Below are 13,557 nucleotides of genomic sequence, written 5' to 3' on the forward strand. Positions count from 1 at the left end.
AGTGAACGAGTCTGTCAGGCAGTCAATCTCCCATGATCCACAGCCCCCTGCCATCTGCACATCACCCTGGATTATTCCCAAAAACACTAAAAACAAGGCACCCTCTGGGCCTTTTCATGGGTGATGAGAGGGAATTACAACCCCCGTTTTTACGTTTCATGAGCTACGTGAAGAACCTTGAAATACTAACATGTTATTTCATGACTCTGTCATTCATTTGCAAATTTGGCAAAGTGAATGAGGGCTTTTGCTCTGTGATTTCATGTTCCTAAGAATCTCATGCCTCTTGATGGGAAATGAACAGTTTGGATGGCGGCAGCGGTCTTGAATGTATCTGTATTAAATGAGTGGGTAAATGGGGATTTAGAAAAGACACATTAGTCGATTGTAACATAGCGTCTGCTCCTCCACATGTGTTGCGCATCTTTGTCCCATGCACCTTGGGTATGAGCGCGGTAAGGGTGTTAAAAGACAGAATGTGCATGGACGAGACTCAATGGCTCCGTATATGACACACACAGAGAAGGCACTGCAGGCTGTCTCCAGCAGATGGCAGCATACAGTGCATCATGTCCTATGTACATGGCGGAACACAGGATGATGCCATCTCATAGCCAATAGCGAATACAGTACCTGCCTTTCTGTTTTTTGGAGGAGTAAGAGGGACGGAGGCAATAGCTGTGGAGGAAGGGAGAGGGGGGTTCACAGGACATCACACAGGGGCTGTGCCTCTCCAGCCTGACCCACAGCTCACACATATATAAAGGCGAACATGTCCACATGTAAGTATGCACATGAACAAATATTTATACACACACACACACACACAACACGTCACCGCAACAAGGAAATTAATTTAGACGATGGTAGGTAAGGTTTAAAAGAGCAACGAGGGAGGGGTAGCGGCCCAGGTAGAAGCCCCTGTTATCTATCCTGAATTTCTAGGTTGTGCAGTAACAACTGGTCATGGGACGTGGACAGAAAGGTATCTTTTGTCAAGGCAAAGTCAAGGACAATGGAGTCAGTGATGCCCAAATTCCTACCCGCTCCCTGTGTCTCTCCTCTGTTCTAGTGGTGTTCTTGCAGCCAGGATGCCACACTGTTGATCCTGAGGAGGAGGACAGAGACGGTCTTAGACATAAGAAATATAATTGGAACAACAGGACAAAATAACACTGTAATGTTAGTGCAGCATATATGGAAATATAATACACTGGTCATAAAAATATACAGTTTATGAGCATATATTCAAGAAATGTGTACAAATATTTTATTTTACCAATTTTCTACATTTTTGAGATGCAATGTACATCAATAAATGTGTTGTTTAATACTGTTTATATAGTATATATTTACATGTATGTTGTAAGCTACTAATATTGGTAAAGCATGTAGTTTATCCAGTTTATGCAATGTGTTTATTGGATAAACTCTATATTATAGCAGTTTATTCAGTTTATCTAATGGGTTTTGAAAGGGTTTCATAAGCCCAAGCATGGTAGGACTTTCTTAACCCACAGAGGAGCATGTAATCCTTCAACTGAATTTAAAACGTGAAAGTCAAGGTTTTCACCCGACAATGACGAAAGCTGTGCTCACCTTGCAGGTACATCTCTTCTCCTTCTGTGAACATCTGGTTGCACCTGCTGCATCGCGCACAGCTGGGGTGGTAGTGCTTATCTCCCGCCTGGAAAACACAGCACACAAAACAACATCAGCACCACAGGGACACGGAGCGCAGCGGCAGCCTGCAGTGAACTTACAGAAGCAGAACTGTGACCTGAAGGGCCCACTTGACATACCCACTCTCAGCCACCCCTCTTTTCTCTAATATCCAAGCCAGGTTTCTACATAGGTGCTCACACCTAAAGCACAAGGGCTAGTTACATCAGATCCTGTGTATTGGTAAATACTCTCCCCTTCCTCAAGATCTAATGTGGATGTGCTCTTGCGCAAGGCACCTCCGCGCTGCAACCACTCCAGCAGCGCTGCTCAGTTGCTCAGTTGGTGTGAATATGTGAATTATGTGTAATATTCCCCAGAATTGCTGTAAATAACAATGTGTTCCTAGTCAGCTCATCTGGTTAAATAAGGATCTGTGACAATGTGTCTCAATGTGAAATCAATGAATTTAAATGAATGCATTCCAGACACATTCTCCTTCATGAAATGTGTATACTTTATACACTACACTGAATATATTTCTAAACCGCCAGTCAGGCTGTATTACAAAAATGGTAAGACTGTGCATGGCTTAGTTGACACTGAATGTGAAAACTACAATGATCGCCACAACACCAAGGCATTTGACAGTCAACCTGCCTTCAAATATTCAAGCGTTCCTCTTTTGTGCAAATCTGCATAATGCTATCCTAGAGAATGAAGAGAAGTCTGGAGTATGTGAATTACCATCTGCATTGATGTGGCACTTTGCATGCAGAGTGCTCCATCAAATAAAGGCTTTTAGGACTGGGACTTTGACCAGGAGGTGATAAATAGCCAAATAGGTCCTACCTACTGTACAACAGCCCTCTCTGGCTTTCAACTGACAAGTGGCCACTCACAGATATGGAGCCACAGCCTAATATTTGCATTTCACATTTTACTGTGTCAAAGAGTTTACAGAATGACCCATAGCACCTCACACTCAATATTCTTCACACGTACGCTGGCAAACTGAATGTCCCTCTCGGGGATACTAAAGGTGAACTTGACTTGATATTGTATACTGTATGTACAGTAACCCCCCCCCCCCCCCCCCCTCTGATTGCTACATTCATAACCCCTGCTTTAATAACCCCTTCACATTTCGCTCCCACCGGGCCGGACCATATGCAAACCCAGCTATGGCTGGAGTGGGTGTTTGACCTGGGTCTTGGGTCAGTGATTAGACTATCAGACAGACTGGGATGGCTTTAGCCCCACTGATCCATTGGCAACAACTCGGGGGTGAGACGCCGAGGCCCTTTCCTATTGTCATAAAGGCCTGCCTTAGTGCTGGATTACTATAAGCCTGGCTGGCTAGCACTGACATTTTCATACCATTAAATGACACATAACTCACTGTCTGATTGGATCACTGTCTGTCTAGCACTGGTGGGGGCAATGGAAAGAGAGAAGGGGGGTGTGTGGGTCAAGGACAGAAGTGTTAGTAATGTTTACATAAACTCGGCTCATAATACCTTAATAAGAGTTTCATACCAGCTACGTGACATATTCATGAATAATGATTAAGTCCTTATGTCAGATCACATTAGGTGTTTATGTAATATTTATATCATTTGTGGCAAAGCAAGCTTGTATGTGTGTGTGTGTGTGCAAGCATGTGTGTTTATGTGGGATAGAGAGAGCTGGAAAGACAGCAAAAAATCGGCTAAGAATTAATCTTTTAGTTGAATACTTTCATGTCAGGGTCTATTTGGCTCTGTGCTAAAGAGATTACACTAGAGATTATCAAACTACATTTCACAATTCTGCTGCATGAAACATCCTGTACATCTACGGGAAGCAGAAGTCAGACGTCAAACCAACAACATTTGTTAACTATGAGCATCTTCCCCTGTAGAATCTGAAAATCCAGTTGAAAATAACCCATTTGTCATTGTTTTCAAAATTACCTCCTGTAATTCTATGTACATAAAGCATAAGACTTAGTACAATTTTGACCATTCAAGTGAACACAATTGTTCCTCTACAGTTCCTTCAAGTCTGATCAGAGCTTACCTTATGCAGGATTCATAAGACGTCCAGATGCAATATTTGGGTGTCTATTTAAAGAGCCATATTATAACTTCATATAGCTGGCGGCACATAAAGAGTCTAGCTATACCAGAGAACCAATTAGACATCTGCAGTGGATGAATGTGTGTCAAGAGACTGGCTTACCTCCAGCACCTTCCCTGTGATGAACTGATGGCACGCCTCACACTGGACACCAAAATGGATCTGGTAGTCCTTCTCACAGTAGGGGGCGCCATCCCTAAGAGGAGGGAGCACAGATAGACCAAAACACCAGTTGGTTGACAGTGAAATATTGTAGTGTGTGTAACCGTTAGGCCTCTAATTACAGTGGATATGAAATACTTACTTGCTGATGTACTCCCCGGTTAGCACTTTGCCGCAGGCCTTACACTTAAAGCAGCCCAGATGCCACTGTCTGTCCAGGGCGAGGAGAGCCTGTCCATTCTTAATGTCTCGACCACACCCTGCACAGTCTGTGAAAGCACACACACACACGCACAGAGTGCCAGGACTCACAAATCTGGAACGCATGCTGGATATAAACAACAGGGAAATTAGAGAGGTTTGTTTTAAGCAAAAAAAAAAAAGCTTGTCACTGGGCATAACCAGGTTTGAATGGAATTTGTTGCACACAATAAGCCACTAAGGGAGTGGGACATCTTGGCAATTCTGACCCAAGACACTAGATGGTGATAGAGGGTAACCGGCAATGTTCTGACAGCCGCCTCTCACTCTAACATCAATATGTCTTTAACTGTGGCTCTAAAAGCATCATCCATATCCAAGTAGGATCCTAAGGCTCTAAAAGTGTAAGAGGTCGGTTTTTAAACGAACAATCTCTCCGTCATCTCTTCCTTAATGAATAGAGGATGAAAGCAACAGCGTCCGCTGCAACCACAGGGGATGATAACTACGTAAGGCATAACGAGGTTGAGATGATGACGTGAGGAGAATCAGCATGCCTTATTTATAGGTGACCTTGTCTAAAAGCTCTTCAACCGCCGACAGAGAGACCAGTGGGGGGGGGGGGGGAGAGAGAGAGAGAGAGAGAGAGAGAGAGAGGGAGAGAGAGAGTTTGAACAGGAAGAGAGGAGAGAGAAAGAGGGAGGAGGAGAGGAGGAGGGGGCTGAGGGCTGCACATTCCCTGCTCCAGAGGAAAGGAAATGCATGGCCATGCATAATTTAGCAAGGCCTGTCTTTGTGTTATTCATAAAGGAACATGGCTGGTCCGACACGAAGCAGGGTTTACAGGGGTTTGCAGAGGAGGAGTGGGGTAGAGGAACTCCCTGAGTGATATCCCTCCATCATTCTGTCTGCAAGCATAACTGGGTTAGAGGAGTACACCTTAGAAAGTACAGTATGCGACAGTTACTGTAATGTGGAGTTGAGCAGCAGTAGAGTTCCAGCTACAAACTGTCTTGCAGGCTTCCTCCATTTTCTGTTTCAAAATTCCATATTTCTCCCAGATCTTGATTTCTTGACCACATTAGAAGATTCTGGTCAGTGTTCAGTATAATTTATGCTAATAGTGTGTGGGCAAGGTGACTGTGATCTAGGCCTGAAAATTATTCTTCACAGCACAAATATCACAGTTGGTCAACAGCTACATAAGATGTGTAGTCATATGTGCATCAGAACTGAAAAAGAACATTTTTTCAAAATTTTTCCAGACTTTAAGAGCTTTTCCCAAACTACTCAAGACCTGGACGTAATCCCCATTTCATTCTCCATGCTATTCCAGACTTCCCGGATCTGCGTGGAATCCCTGCTCTTAGCCGAAATAGCATCTTGTGAAAGTGAATACCGTCCTATGCGTGCAGCCGGTAAGCATGTGTTTACTGGACAAGGGCTATACTTACTGCTGGAGCCGAGGATGTCCTTGGGTCCTGGAGACATGGGCTGGACACAGTACTGACACAGACAATCCTTCCCGTTGAAGGTCACCCTGTCCCCAGCAGGGAACGGTCGTCTGCAAGGAGGGGGAGAATCAACAAACGGTCAGATACCCGGTGGGAAATGTTAGTTTACTGGCAGCAGCTTGCAGGTTGTCTGATGGGGCTTGGGATGACTGAGCCCGATGATGCGCACACGTGTCAACGTTGTTTGGTTGAGGAGGCCATTGAGTTAGATGATGCAGAGGTGACACACAGCATGGTACACTACTAACTGGGACCTGGATGAGGCTTGAAGCATAACTCTGGCCATTTTAGAACTGGACCCTATTGTCCCATCATTCAAAATCACAACGATGGGTTCTGACAAAAATGGCGCCAATCACTCTGTAGTGATTGGCGCCATTTTTGTCAGAAGAGAATTGTCAGAATTTGTCAGAACCCATTTTGGTCAGAATCGATCGGTATGATGGGAAATTATAGGAAAATAGAGTTCAGGTCAAATAGAGTTATGCTTTAAGTTCAACCAGGAAGGCCTACCTACTGTCCTATCCAGTTTCCTTTAACCTGTTCCTATTACATTATTATCAGCCCACAGCAAGTTATGATCCTCTTTACATGGCTGCTTCCCTGTTCTCTTCTGATAATGTCAGTGCCACCCAACCTGCAATCCATCTCCACCCACCAGCAGGACCTATCCTTTCCTCAGTGGGGTATGTTAGTTGGCACTGTGTACAGGGGGTTCTCCCTACCAGTAGAGGAATTCACTGCCTGACATTTATTTTACATGGATACATATATAGTTAGTTAATTTAATAAAGTCTCTCTGGGTTGAACTGGGGCTTAGCGACTAATGTGAAATGCGTGGCTTGTCAAGGCTGGGCGTCTTACTTGCAGATAGTGCAGACGAAACAGGCAGGGTGGTAGGTCTTGCCCAGGGCAGTGACCACTTCTCCCTCCACAAAGTCCCCACAGCCATTACAGCGGGTGCCGTGCATGCGCTGGTAGTCCAGGGTGCACAGATACTCTCCATTCTTCATGAAGAAGCCCCCCTGGGCGAGGTCACAGCCGCACACTGTAACAGGACACACACACCAACAACTCTGCAAGTCGGGCCATTTAACGCTGCTTCCATATAACACATAAAGCATCCAACCATCAAGTCATCCATTCCTCCACGCATCAATGGGTTTGTTAAGACTTGTTAGTCTGCGCAAGCCTGAGTGCTTCACTGAATGCATGAAATGGACGCCGACTGAAATCAGCAAAAAAACGTCTTTTAATAGTCCTTTGCTGCTCTGTGCATGATGCTCTTTGAGTAAAAGAGCAAAACATACTTTCATCAGTAGAAACAAAAAAAAGAGCCTCGCCCTTCTAAAAGGACTTCGTATTGAGGGGCCGCGTTGATTGATCAAAACCAGAACTGCAAGGTCTTGTCATTGTAAGTGTAGAGGCGGGTTGCTCAATGCAACTAGAGTTGTTCAATTGTCTAGCCCAGGAAATGGCCTTGCTGTGCTGGTGCAGATAACTGGCCTTAAATACTCCCTACTACTCTGTCAGCCTTACAGCAAGCTTCCTTCTATTCAACATAACCTTGTCATCTACACAGACATGAAAGACTGGTAAAGGCACAAACACAAAACAGTTGAGAGTTTGGGCTATTGTTATGTTGGTGTGACAGTGTTATTAATTTATACCGCCGATTATGACCGCCTCAGTTTATTGGTCAGTCTGGAAATGGGCTGGGGATCGAAACGTTTTAGTCCCCCTGGTCTACTGGGTAAACTCAGATTAGAATGTCTACAATAAAAAACATTTATTAAAACTCTACAGTGCATCAGTATGCCTAGTAGTTTAACATTCCTTTATTGCAGTTGGCGGTGGCTGATTTGAAAAATCCATGGCTAAACATGAGAACTTATTTTCAATATGGTATAAAAGAAGGTCTGAGAAATCCTATGAGTCATGACTCCAGCAAAGGAACCTGAAGATACACTCAACACTTAACCTTACAAGTGCCTTATTCCAGTCTATTAACCTGTGTATTAACCTATGGAAAAGCTTTGTAAGTACACAGTATTACTATGAAAATCTTCTTAATACATAATGTACTTACAACAGTGTAATAACAACATTTCCATAGGTTAATACAGTGCAATAAGGCCATTGTAAAGTACAGTGTTACCCCTCGTATTTCTATTTTATCACATTAGGAATATTGCCTCACTTATTGTCAGATTGAAAATAATGCAAAATCATATCACAGCAACTATGAGTGCATGCGGCGCATCAACTTTGAGAAAGGTTCAGTGATGATTCAGTGATGGCACATCAGATGCATCCTAACCACAGAATGATCAAACGAGCTATGCAGTCCATTATTCCAGCACCATAATGTAAGCCTGGGAATATAAAAGCCTATTGGAAAAGTCACAGCTAAGAGGGAAAATATTTTGATGTTTGAGATAACTCCACCTAATCATTCTTATGCAATGAGCCACACTCTATCCTGGGGATGAATGGGAGCGAGTGAGGGAGAGAATCAGATTTAATTGCATTAGGGCTCAGGGATGATGAGATTAGCTCTTAAGCTAATCGAGTCGAGAGAAACCGACAGTGGAGGTATGGTGGCCTCAAACTGCGTTGAGTCCAGCTGCCTCAGCTTCTGAGCAAACGCATACTGTGTGTTACATAAAATGCCTTTTTGAAAACTCACTATAAGAGGGTCAACTCATATTTAAATTCTGTTTTAAAATGAAGGTGAAATTAGGGGAATTGCAGGGATTTGCTCAGGTCTTTTTGTACATGCTATGTGAGGAGCCTTGTCTCCTAACACACGCATAGGGGCCATATGGGGTCAGCGTCTGACACCGGACATCTGTTAATAACCTTTGAGTGTCAATAAGCTGATACACTTCAATCACCCTGGCAAGATCAGTACTGACAATTATTATTAGTAGGCCTACAGGCTGGGGACCAGAATGACAACAGCACAAATAAATTTAGAGCAAGGACTAGGACAGTGTCTCTTTTAGCTGTTAGAGCTGTCCTCATGTCTTATTTGGCAACTGCGAGCACCTGCATGCACACACAGACACACAAACCCACACACTTATTACCAATCACAGAGGCTCTGAAGGCATGTCTATCCACTTGCAAAGGACCGAATTAGGTACTAATCTCAGCGTTTGCTTGTGTTATTCTGAGCCCTTGGTGAACCAAGCCAACTCTACAACAGTGCTCCAGTCACAGATTAACTCAGCGGGGCAGGTTCAGCCTACAAGAGTTAGACTGCTTGGCTGGCTGTGGGCGGCTAAGGGCTAATCATGCCAGAATGCCAAATATCCATCAGCAATGAGACTAACCGCAGAGGGATTTGCACTGTCAACTAGTTTAGTCTGCAGAGATGTCCTCATGGCAGTCTGGATGCCACTTTAATTGAGGTATGTAAGTCTAAGCAGTGGAGATGAGTAAAGCCAGCATGTATCCCCCCTGGTTCACGCCACATAGAGGAGGATGGAAAGGACGCTGTGGCCTTTAGGGGCTCTTTGGTGTCTTGTACTGCTCATATCCAGCCTCATGGGACCTGGATGCCTATTGATGCAGTCATGGAAAAACCTTCCCAAGTCCAACTTCAGGGACTTCAATGTTTTTTTTCCCACAGTGTCATGAGCTACTTCAGATCAGTCAGTCAGACATCAGACACATCACTCCTCTATACCTGTATGTTTTCAAACTTCATGATGATTTTGTTTTTTACAAATCATGTCTGTTGTTTATTAGGCAGTATGTACTCAATGAAAGGAAGTATCAAGTTGACTATGAAGTATGAGACTCTTCACACCTTAGCTGCAAATTTTCACACAACTCCCACAATCCTCTTCTCCTATTCAGAAAGAACTACTCATCTACTCTGACTACTCACATCAACATCTGAGGAAAAAGCTGCTTTTTTTCTGTTGGAGATACATATCTACCAAAAAGTTGGACGCACAATTCACAACCCTGTCGGACATGGATTATGTGTAATACTTGCACTTTTAAAATGCAAATGGATACCTCCTTTTTACTTGAACTGAAAGTTTACATGGACCTTTATAGATAGAGCAAGTTTCTTGACCCTTGGGCCCATGAAACCCATTCAACACCCAAGATAAACCTTCAAAAAATGCACAAATAAGTCTGTTTTTCTAACTGTTTTTTTTATGATCCATTTCCATCCAACAGTGGCGTCATACTGTACCTTTACAGGTGAAGCACTTGAGGTGGAAGTGCTTGTTCTGCACCCGCAGCACCTCGCCCTTACATGGCTCCCCACACTTGTAGCACTGAATCAGGGGCTTCTCTGCGGAGTGGTGGTGTGTGTCCTGCGCATGAGCCACTGCGAGAGAGGAGAGATAAGCGTTACTATCCAACAATAATGATGATGAGACGTTGCAGTCGATGCACAGGATGGCAAGTACAGCTGTTCCATTGCTTAAGTTGTGGTAATTTGAGGACAAGCACTGCACGAGGTCCTGAATCTGCAACTTTACACAAACACCAGATAAAGACCAACTGCTGAGAGCCTGTCGGGGTTAGAAAGAACAACAGACACCAGGACAGCAGAACTTGGGGCCCACAGGCCCAGATAGGCTCTCTACTGACGGGTTCCAGAGAAAAACAACCTATTCTATATTTAGGATGTATCACTATTGAGTCTATTGTACTTACGTCCTTAAAGGAGAATACCAATGTCATTTGGAGTTATAGCCCATTTACTACAGTCTACGTCTAGTTTACACTTACCCCCATCATTTTGCAGTGTATGCTGTATGCAGTCAGACTGTTTTATTAAAATACAAACTTGCTGTCAAACCTAGCTTGAAATTAACTGCTGACTAAAAAGAAAGACGCCCTAAATTAAAAGTCATGGATGTGACAATAATGTTTAGAAAACCTTTTTGTAGGGATTATTTCCTGGAGGAGACTTCCATTTCTTCCTCTGGGTGTCAGGTGATTCACAGTAAGCAGAGCGTAACGTAATGTGCGCACTGATATGAAAACACTCAACTGGGACACAATGAAATGAAACAGAAAGTTTGACCAAACCAAACGACGGCTCCATGTTTACTGTGATGGATTATCTCACTCTGTGGAAGATGTTTTTCACCCCCCCCCCCCCCCCACCCTAATTACTGATTTTCATTTCATTGATGTGTGTTTTTTTTTGTTTGTTTGTTTGTTTTTTGTTTTGTTTTTTCTTGTTAATTTCTTTGTTTTGGTTGTTATATGTAGCGATGTGATGAATAACAAGTAAAGTGGTGATAACACTGTCAGAAACCGTGAATTGTACTGTATCAGTTGTGTTTTCACCAATAAAGAGATTAGTCAAAAAAAAAAGAAGATGTTTTTCATACTGTACAAGAATGAATAGAGAGAAATGACTTCTTCTGAAGGGAGGAGAACAAGCCCTGATATCTCCAACTATCCTGACCCTGTGCAGACACCAGCAGGAATAATGTAAAGAGAGGGGCAACCTAGACAACAGGCACAAACTTAAAAAAAAACAACACTTGTATTATCCTTTAACAGCCTGCTTTTTAAGGAAAAAGTAGCAACAGCATCCCTAGATCTCGATACAAAAGTACATATGAGAGATTTAGATGTCACTTTCTTATTGTGAGATGTTTTGACAACCATCTTGATTATATAAGACCTAAGAAGCTATTATCAACTTGTGTCGTCTAAGCCACTGTCTAATAGTATCTTTAGATGCGCGGCCCGCCACACATGACATGTCAGCCTGTGGCACTCCTCAGTAAAAAGTTTGGGCCTCCCTGACATGGACTGACATTTATCCAGCACTACTGTACGGTTAGTGAACGCTGCTGCAGTGCCGCGCATTAGCTGGCATTGAACTCTCTCTTTCACTTCCTCTCTCTCTCTCTTTATATACACACACACTCAGAATACACATGAAAGGATCCTTGCTCTGTCTCCACTGCAATGGATCATTAGACTGCGAGGCTAAAATAAGACATCACCAAAGGTACAGAAATAGCATCATGACCAATCGATGGTCTACAAAAATGAGACATTACTCTGGATTATTGATGACTTGGCCTGTCTTGCATTCCACCTCTGCAGTTGCACTGGCTTTCCCAGTTCGAAGCCAACATATTCAGAGATGGTATCATGGAAGGACGGGGTAAAATCAAATCAAATAAGTGCAAGAAGGCACACTCTTTAGAAAGTCTTCTTAAAAAAATTTGTCTAGCAAGCCGGCCTTCTCTGATTCGTCCTCCAGGGACGATCTACAAGGTCCTGCTTCATTTCTTATGGATAGCACACACCCAGAATATTCATCATCACACACATCTCCCATATTCATACATCAGACTGGAAAGGAATTCAGAGCGATGGTGACATGCTAAAAAAAAAGCAAAAAAAAAAAAGCACCCGTGGCGTTTGGAGATGGATGGCAGGAGGGATGAGGGAAAGAACGGGGGTACGAGGGGCGGAGGATCTGTCTCCCCGGTGTCTCCGATGTGATTACACTCAGCAGGACAATGAGTCATCTCTCGGTGAACCAGACTACAGTGGCAGTGAACCGAGGCTCAGCAGCTCTGTGTGTGACATAGCACCTCCATAGAAAAACACAGGCCATCTGGGTGACTTGGTGCACTGCAAAAATACCCATTTTAACAAGCCATTTAAGTTGTAAAATCATATTTTTCTTAGAACTTAACAAATCAGCCAATGGGGTGAGATAATTCCACTTGTTTCCAATGCTGTTTCACTTGTTGCAGGAGGCAGAATATAAACAAGTGTCGATATCTTGAAACAAGGCAGAAGAAGGCAGATTGATTCAGGAAATTTCTTGAGATGAGTTGCTTGGCTTTGGACAAGTCAAATTATCTCACCCCATTAGCAGATTTGTTTCACTTGTTACATGAAAAATAAGATTTTAAGTTGGTGAGATTGATCTTCTTTTGCAGTTTAGCGATGCCACCAATCTCTCTTTATGCCTGTTAGCATTTCTGAGTTACTCTTTTACCATTTTACAATGTGGTGGTGACAGCAGAAACAGCCTAGTATGGAAAAGTCAACATGGCCCAGACGGAAGATCTATGATCTAAAAACTGTGGTTTGGATGTGAATCTATGAGTGCTAGTGTGTTTTTCCAGCTTAGCCCCGCCTCTATGTATGTAAAGTGCTTTGGTTGCTTCAGCACTGGCTGTACAGAAGGAGTGAGGCTATGGCTGCATCAAGCAGAGATGGTACTACACAAAGTGTTTCATAAAAATTGTAGAGGCCTACATAAAAGGGATGTTTGTAAAAAGGATTCAGATTGAACCCTTTATTGGTATTGTTTGGACATGAAATCCATTAGGTGGATCTCTTTCAAACCTTCAGTAGGCCTCTACATTTATGACTCTACAATATGTCTACATATGCATGACCTCAAGCAATTGTATTCAAATAACATGGCTTTGATATGAATCATTACTGAATTACAATCTGTAGGGGATTTTCTGATATGGGCAAAATGGCGCTTGATTTTTTCGTATGTATATTATATAAGGCTATAAATAAGTAAGCAAGCGGTACATGAGGCAGCCTCAGCAGAGTGCAACTTGCCGTGAAATATACAGTAGTACAATTTTCAGACTGCTGTAGAGATTTCTCGTCCCGGGCTGAATGTGTTGGCTGTGCTGACAGAGTGATCTGTCCTGCCTCACACCAGAGGATACACTGGCTGATATGAGCCTAAACACACAATGAACACATGCACACACACACACACACACACACACACACACACACACACACACACACACACACACATACACAATCATGGTGCTGAGGGAACAATAACCAGCAGAGCATCCCCAAGCCTGGCGCAGAGGAAAGGGGCTGCTCTCCACCCTCTAACCCACCC

General features: G+C 43.3%; 1 protein-coding gene across 6 annotated transcripts in view; it reads right to left on the bottom strand.

Annotated features, from left to right (window-relative positions):
* LOC139644233 (actin-binding LIM protein 1-like) overlaps positions 1 to 13,557 on the bottom strand; it is a 33,470-nt gene that overhangs the window by 10,745 nt on the left and 9,168 nt on the right. For 5 of the 6 annotated variants that reach the window (XM_071519652.1, XM_071519650.1, XM_071519648.1 and 2 more), the window contains exons 2-8: positions 9,877 to 10,014; positions 6,525 to 6,708; positions 5,601 to 5,710; positions 4,088 to 4,214; positions 3,886 to 3,979; positions 1,600 to 1,687; positions 1,044 to 1,108 (exon numbers count right to left, since the gene is read on the bottom strand). In XM_071519652.1, coding sequence (XP_071375753.1) covers positions 1,044 to 1,108; positions 1,600 to 1,687; positions 3,886 to 3,979; positions 4,088 to 4,214; positions 5,601 to 5,710; positions 6,525 to 6,708; positions 9,877 to 10,014 — 806 coding nt within the window. Of the gene's footprint in view, positions 1 to 1,043; positions 1,109 to 1,599; positions 1,688 to 3,885; positions 3,980 to 4,087; positions 4,215 to 5,600; positions 5,711 to 6,524; positions 6,709 to 9,876; positions 10,015 to 13,102; positions 13,107 to 13,557 lie in introns of all 6 variants that reach the window. The other variant, XM_071519647.1, reaches the window with a different exon arrangement.

This window comes from Centroberyx affinis, unplaced genomic scaffold, assembly GCF_046629955.1.
Source record: "Centroberyx affinis isolate AG114_WGS23_722 - 3 ecotype Tasmania unplaced genomic scaffold, CSIRO-AGI_Caff_v1 ptg000718l_1, whole genome shotgun sequence".
NCBI classification, from domain to species: domain Eukaryota; kingdom Metazoa; phylum Chordata; class Actinopteri; order Beryciformes; family Berycidae; genus Centroberyx; species Centroberyx affinis.